General features: G+C 47.6%; 1 protein-coding gene across 1 annotated transcript in view; it reads right to left on the bottom strand.

Annotated features, from left to right (window-relative positions):
- Positions 1-7,624: 7,624 nt before the first annotated feature.
- LOC141105643 (alpha-2-macroglobulin-P-like) overlaps positions 7,625-8,166 on the bottom strand; it is a 108,818-nt gene continuing 108,276 nt past the window's right edge. The window contains exon 8 of the mRNA XM_073595616.1: positions 7,625-7,827. Within this exon, the coding sequence (XP_073451717.1) occupies positions 7,787-7,827 (41 nt within the window). The 3' untranslated portion in view covers positions 7,625-7,786. The remainder of the gene's footprint in view (positions 7,828-8,166) is intronic.

Raw genomic sequence — 8,166 nt, 5'->3', positions numbered from 1 at the left:
AAAACTACTCGCGGCTATTAATGCATTGCCGGTCTGACAATACACATAGAAGTTCATTGATAAAAATGGCTTGGGAATTCCCCACAGGGGAACCCCGAACCAAAATTAAAAAAAAATGAAGTGGGGGGTCCCCCTAAATTCCATACCAGGCCCTTCAGGTCTGGTATGGATATTAAGGGGAACCCCGCACCAAAATTTAAAAAAAAACGGCATGGGGTCCCCCCAAAAATCCATACCAAACCCTTATCCGAACACGCAACCTGGCAGGCCGCAGGGAAAGAGGGGAGATGAGAGAGCGTCCCCCCTCCTGAACCGTACCAGGCCACATGCCCTCAACATTGGGAGGGTGCTTTGGGGTAGCCCCCAAAACACCTTGTCCCCATGTTGATGAGGACAAGGACCTCATCCCCACAACCCTGGCCAGGGCTTGTCGGGGTCTGCGGGAGGGGGGCTTATCGGAATCTGGAAGCCCTCCTTAAGAAGGGGACCCCCAGATCCCGGCCCTCCCCCCTGTGTGAAATGGTAATGGGGTACAAAGGTACCCCTACCATTTCACAAAAAAAGTGTCAAAAAAAGTGTCAAAAATGTTAAAAATGACGAGACAGTTTTTGACAATTGTGTGAAATGGTAAGGGGGTACTTTTGCCCCTCTGACGCACGGGGACATGACGGGACTTCCCTGTGGCATTCCCCGTGATGCCACAGGGAAGTCCCATCAAGTCACTGTGTGTCAGAGAGGGGCGGGGTCACCGGGTGGTCCCCCATGCTGATGGGGACAAGGGCCTCATCCCCACAACCCTTGCCCGGTGGTTGTGGGGGTCTGCGGGCGGGGGGCTTATCGGAGTCTGGAAGCCCCCTTTAACAAGGGGACCCCCAGATACCGGCCCTCCCCCCTGTGTGAAATGGTAATGGGGTACAAAAGTACCCCTACCATTTCACAAAAAAGTGTCAAAAATGTTAAAAATGACGTGACAGTTTTTGACAATTTCTTTATTTAAATGCATCTTCTTTCTTCTATCTTGTTTCTTGTTTCTTCTTTCTTCTATCTTCTATCTTCCTTCTGTTTCTTCCTCCATCTTCTGGTTCTTCTGGTTCTTCTGGTTCTTCCTCCGGTGTTCTCGTCCGACATCTTCCTCCGCGGCGTCTTCTTTTCTTCTTCTTCTCGGGCCGCTCTGCATCCACTATGATGGGAGGCTCCCACTGTGTGAGGATTCTCCTCTGATGGTTCTTAAATAATTTGGGGCAGGAGCCTCCCATCATGGTGGATGTGGAGCGGCCCGAGAAGAAGAAGTGAAGAAGACGCCGCGGAGGAAGATGCCGGGCGAGAACAATGGAGGAAGAAGCAGAAGAACCAGAAGAAGAAGAAGATGGAGGAAGAAACCGAAGGAAGATAGAAGATAGAAGAAAGAAGATAGAAGAAAGAAGATAGAAGAAGCATTTAAATAAAGGAATTGTCAAAAACTGTCTCTTGTCATTTTTAACACTTTGACACTTTTTTGTGAAATGGTAGGGGTACTTTTGTACCCCCTTACCATTTCACACAGGGGGGAGGGCCGGGATCTGGGGGTCTGTAATGAGCCCCTGCTCGCTCGGTTCCACTCTCCTGACACTCCTCTGCGGCTATAGAATCAGACTGCAGATCGTAACATCTGATGGTTCGGTCATCCGATGCTCCGGGACTAGAACTACAGTTATGTGCTGTTTTAATCCAGTTGTGTAGCTCAGAACAAACACCAGGCAGGCTGTATGTAAGTTCAACCAGGAATCTCTTTTATTGAAAAATACAGGCTCTTTTATACAGTAAAAGAGGAGGTGTATACCTCCGGCTCATATTACTCTGAACATACACCTGTGACCAGAAACCTAATTAACATGGGCTAATTAACTAATCCCTTTAGACAGCCTAGATGACTCAGACATGACCTTTAGGCCAGACTGGCCGTCTTATAGCTCAGGCCGAACGGGGTGATGAAGGCCGACTTTGGAATTGCTTCCGCTTCCAAGGGAATCTGCCAGTAGCCCTTACATAAGTTAATAGTCGTCAGATAATGTCCCTGAGCTATTTTGTCCAACAATTCGTCCACTTGGGGCATAGGGTAGGCATCTGTCACAGTACAGTCATTCAGTCGCCTATAGTCCACACAAAATCGGGTCGTGCCATCCCATTTTGGGACTAATACTACAGGGGAAGCCCAGGGGCTTGCCGATGGTTCGATCACCCCTAACTCGAGCATCTCCCTAATCTCTGCTCTCATCCCTTCTTGCACTGCTCTGGGAATCCTATAGGCTGGTTGTCTCAGGGGCTTCTGCCTGGGGGTCTCTACCTTGTGCACAGCTATGTGAGTGTACCCAGGGAGTGCCGAGAACATCTCCTGCCGGTCCTGGAGTAATTCTCTGGCCTGTTCTCGTTCTTGGGATCCTAATCTATCTCCTAGCCGTATATCTTCCACACCCCTGGAACAGTTACTGATTTCGGGAAGCTCCAGCATCGGTAGATATTCAGAGTCCCCGATGGCAGGAGCGCATATGACGGCTACAGCCTCAGTCCTCTCATGATAGGCCTTTATCATATTAATGTGGAACGTCCTCTTAATGTTTGTGTCTGCACAGCTGGCAACCACGTAGGTGGTATCGCGCAGCTGTTTTACCACCTGATAGGGGCCCTGCCAGGAGGCCTGTAATTTATTTTGCTTCAGGGGTTTTAGTACCAGAACTTTCTGTCCGATATAAAAGGTGCGATTCCGCGCAGACCGATCATACCAAACCTTCTGCTGACTCTGGGACGATTGCATATTCTCATGGACTAGATCGGTAAGTTCCCGCAGGCGCTCCCTGAGTTCCAAGACATAACTAAGGATGGGGAGGCCTTCTGGATACTCCCACTGGGCCCTCACTAAGTCTAGGGGCCCCCTAACCCTTCGCCCATACAACAGCTCAAATGGGGAAAACCCCATGGACTCTTGGGGTACCTCTCTATAGGCGAACAGTAGATGGGGAAGATATTTCTCCCAATCCTTCCTACTCTCCATGAAGGCCTGAAGCAGCTGCTTCAGGGTCCCATTAAATCTCTCACACAGCCCTTTAGTCTGAGAGTGGTAGGGGGCGCTCTGGAGGGGTTTAATCCCACAGAGACGCCAGAGCTGCTGTGTCAGCTCGGCTGTGAACTGGGTACCCTGATTGGACAATATCTCTTGGGGAAACCCTACCCTAGTGAATACCCGCAGTAAGGCATCTGCTACTGTATCAGCCTGGATATTGAATAAGGGAATGGCCTCCGGGTAGTGGGTGGCGTAATCCACCACCATAAGAATATACTTCTTCCCAGTGGCACTGGGGCGGGCCAGTGGGCCTATAATATCAACCTCTATGCAGCTAAAGGGTTCTCTAATGATCGACAGGGGTTGCAGCGAGGCTTTTGGGTTATCCCCTGTCTTCCCTACTTTCTGACAAGTCTCACAGGTCCGGCAGTATTCTCGCACCAGCCACAATAGCTCCCATCTGTATTTCTGGGGTACAACTAGCTGTTGGTGGGGACCCTTCCCGGTACCCATTCCCTCGGTGTATCGATATAGAAACCCCCCCACTCTATTCTGTCTTCCCCAACCCCCCTGGATCCTTTCCCGCCCTGTCCCGATAACCAGCTAATGTTGGGTCATTCTGAGTCTCTTGCCTAATGTCGGAGGGAGAATCCCAGGACACAGGGTTGTCAAGTTGGGGTAATGTAGGAGGATTTGGTCTTACCTGGGTCCCCATAGGAGTGGAGTTGCCTTGAAGTTGGCTCTGACATCGGGTGGTCACGGCCATGGCGGCCTCTGGGGCATATGAGGAAGTCAAATGCCCCAAATCGTTCCCCAAAAGTACTTCCGCGGGTAACTCATGTAGTAATCCCACTCGCACTTGTCGCTCCCCTGAGCCCCAATCCAAGAGGACTTGGGTGGTGGATAAACGTAGCACCTTGCCCCCTGCTACCCTGACTGCAACAGTCTGGCCAGTCCGGGCCGACTGGGGAATCATGTGAGGCTGGATGAGGGTAATCGTAGCCCCGGATTTGCGGAGTCCCTGGGCCGGCTGCCCATTAACCCATACTGCCTGCCGATGGTGCTGCCGATTATCTCCGGCAGCAGCTTGGACGGGATCAGCCTCAAAAAGTTTGTCAAACTCTTCCTGAACATCTCGATGGTTGGGCTCATTCTGGAAGCAATGAGCCACTGGTCTGGATGGATGAGCAGTCTCTTGGTACCTCGTGGATCGGGTAGGACAATATCGCTGCAGATGACCGGTTTGGTTACAGGTATAGCACTTAGGTCCGTTAGGAGGGTTGGGTCGGGTTGGAGTTCTAGAGGCAGACCACTGAGGTACTCAAGTTGGGTTAGAGGCTGGTAAACTGGGCCAAGATAGTGGATAGCGCTCACTTTCACCTGACCTTCGAGAGTCCAGATATTCATCAGCCAAAGTAGCCGCTTGCTGTACAGTCTGTAGTCGCTTATCTCGCACCCAATCCCGTACTACCAGAGCGGTGTGGTTAAAGAACTGTTCTAAGAGTACTAGCTGGGTGATGTCCTCTATGGTATGAGCTTGGCTTCCCTGGAACCAACCCTTAAGGTTCCGCTGCAGACAATATGCCCACTCCACGTATGTTATGTTGGCTTGTTTCCGGGATTCTCTAAACTTAATCCGACTGGCTTCGGGTGTAATGGCAAATCGGGCTAGCAGTGCTTCTTTTACCCGGTCATAATCTTAAAGCGTCCTCATCCTCCAGGGCCCGATACGCATTGGCTGCTCTGCCAGTCAAATTACTCGCCAGTAAGGCAACCCAATCTTGGGACAGTACATTATGTATCTGGCATAGTCTCTCAAAGTCCTGCAGGAATGCTTCAATTTTCTCCTCTCCTTCCTTAAATAGTTTGAACGCCCGAAAGGGCAACTTACGGAAAGGCGCTGTATCTTTAGGTGTTGTCTTCGATTGCCGTATTTCCGTCATTCTCCGCTCATGTTGCCGCTCTAGTTCTCTCTCTTGTCGCTCATCCTGCAGCTGGATGTCTCTAATGGCATTCTGTATGGCGGTCTCTGATGGGTTAGCACCATATAATGCCAACCGCTCTCGAACTCGTTGCTGAAACAAGTCTTCAACTGACCGGGGTCCCGCATCACCATCCCTCTGATCCATCTTGGCTAGCTCACTGATCAGGGTGGCCTTGTTCATTGTCCCACCGGTCCCTCCACGGCTCTCAAGTAAGTCTTTCAGCGTGGCTCTCCTGCAGGCTGCATAGCTGGCCATTCACTGTGGTGGTTTGGAGTGTCCCAGCAACTGGAGAGCAAATCCCACAGCTGCCAACCAATGTAACGAGACCCTGCTCGCTCGGTTCCACTCTCCCGACACTCCTCTGCGGCTATAGAATCAGAGTGCAGATCGCAACATCTGATGGTTCGGTCATCCGATGCTCCGGGACTAGAACTACAGCTATGTGCCATTCTAATCCAGTTGTGTAGCTCAGAACAAACACCAGGCAGGCTGTATGTAAGTTCAACCAGGAATCTCTTTTATTGAAAAATACAGGCTCTTTTATACAGTAAAAGAGGAGGTGTATACCTCCTGCTCATATTACTCTGAACATACACCTGTGACCAGAAACCTAATTAGCATGGGCTAATTAACTAATCCCTTTAGACAGCCTAGATGACTCAGACATGACCTTTAGGCCAGACTGGCCGCCTTGTAGCTCAGAAAACACAATCAACATTATCACAAATCAACACAGACTCTTCTTCACACAATAGCAGAGTTAATTAACACAAACAACAATGGGGATCTAATGACTCTTAGATCCCATAGTAGACTTATTTACAATACACATTCTAGCAGGCAACAGACAGATAGGTGACTGGAATTGACATCAGCATCTCCTAACAGTATTTGTCCCAGCATTATGAATCAGCCACTACTCCAAGCTTCATGACAATCCAGTATTTCAAGGTTCATGACAGGGTCCCCTTGTTAAAGGGGGCTTCCAGATTCCGATAAGCCCCCCACCCGCAGACCCCCACAACCATCAGGCAAGGGTTGTGGGGATGAGGCTCTTGTCCCCATCAACATGGGGACAAGGTGTTTTGGGGGGCTACCCCAAAGCACCCTCACAATGTTGAGGGCATGTGGTCTGGTACGGTTCAGGGGGGGCGCTCTCTTGTCCCCCCTCTTTTCCTGCAGCCTGCCAGGTTGCGTGCTCAGATAAGGGTCTAGTATGGATTTTTGGGGGGACCCCACGCCAGTTTTTTAAAAAAAATTGGCGTGGGGTTCCCCTTAAAATCCATACCAGGGTCTGGCATAGATTTTGAGGGGGACCCCACGCCATTTTTTTTTTTATTTTGGCCGGGGTTCCCCTTAATATCCATACCAGACCTGAAGGGCCTAGTATGGAATTTAGGGGACCCCCACGTAATTTATTTTTGTAAATTTTTGTTCAAGGTTCCCCTGTGGGGAATTCCCATGCCGTTTTTATCAATGAACTTTTATGTGTATTGTCGGACCGCAATTCATTAATAGACGCGAGTAGTTTTAAATGACTTTTTTTCCTTTGAAATGTCATTTTGCTGTCAGACTGTTCTAAACACGGGAAACATGCGCCCCTTTACAGGCATACTATAGACACCCCCCAGTTACGAAATTTAAAGGAATATTACAGTTTTATTGTTTAACTTTAAGCATTATTAAAATCACTGCTCCCGAAAAACGTCAGTTTTTAAAACTTTTTTTGCATTGACCCATGTCCCCTGGGGCAGGACCCAGGTCCCCAAACACTTTTTATGACAATAACTTGCATATAAGCCTTTAAAATTAGCACTTTTGATTATTCATGTTCCTGTCCCTTAGACTTTAAAGGTGTTTGCGTGTTAGAATAAATTTTTTGTCTGTTCGCATGTTCTGGTGCGAACCAAACAGGGGGGTGTTCGGCTCATCCCTAGTCGGTATAAGTTTACTCAGTTATTGTATATTGACAGTTCATTTCTAACAGTTATCTGTCATGATGAACCACAAACAAAGATCTTTTCTATCAATAGAAGTGTATGGTATTACAATTGGCTGAATGATGTGTATCTGGCTATTCCATGGCAAAATTATATTCTTAGCCCTTATGGACATCACCAAGCTACATACCCATTAAGTCCCTATGGCCCTTAAAATAATATCATATATATATAATGTACAAGGCTTTAACCTTCCACAGAAATAGAAGAAAGCATTCTGTCAATATAAAAGTCTGGGTGTGGACATCCTCTTATTGCAGGAAACCCATTTCTCTAATACTATCCACTCTCAATTCTTTGACAAATCTTTCAAACAATTCTATTGCACAACCCACACTACTAAATCCCGTGGAGTAGCCATATTCATAAAAAAAAAAATTATGAAAAAGTATAAAAAGTATTATTTGAAGTTGGTCATATATATAAGGACTCTAACAGTAGGTTCATAATATTGCAGGGTAAGATCCAAGGTCGGGCCACGACTATTGCCTCTGTCTATGCCCCCAACGAAGCACAAGCTTCATTTTTCAGAAAAAATGGGAAGGGTCCCCCAGGGGGGTTTTTAGGCAGCTAGATAGATAATGAGAAAATTACGCATTGAATAAAGAATGAAAAACTTTATTGGAGGACAGAGTGGATTATTGAATGAGTGTTAAAATATGAGCTCAGATGGAAATATGCTTATGCCTAATACAGGAAATAGCAAACAAAGGGTTATACACAGCATATATTAATGACTATTGCATAACAGTTTCTGACGCGTTTCAACCCATGATGTGTGGGGTCTCTTCAGAGGATGATTTTGCTAAGAAAAAGAAAATTTATAATAACATATCAAGTTTGTTTGAAAACAAGGTATAATGTATGCAAAAATGTATGTTACATATTGCACATAATTACCACTACATTTGGAAATACCTCTCAGTCATAACCTCCCTGCACAGCCATCAGACCATTCTGCACGCCTCCACGCCACAATGAGTCACCGAGAAGAGGACAAGGATCCACTCAATGCGGCTTACAAGGAGTCACACATAACAAGTGTCCCCCACCGAAGCTCCCCAGAGGTGGTGGGGCCAGAGCCTACGGCAATTGTCAGGGCATTAGCTCATAGACAAACCCATATCAATTTATAGTTTATTTG

This window comes from Aquarana catesbeiana, linkage group LG08 (genome assembly GCF_042186555.1).
Source record: "Aquarana catesbeiana isolate 2022-GZ linkage group LG08, ASM4218655v1, whole genome shotgun sequence".
Lineage (NCBI taxonomy): Eukaryota > Metazoa > Chordata > Amphibia > Anura > Ranidae > Aquarana > Aquarana catesbeiana.
This window is presented reverse-complemented; position numbering and strand designations above follow the sequence as displayed.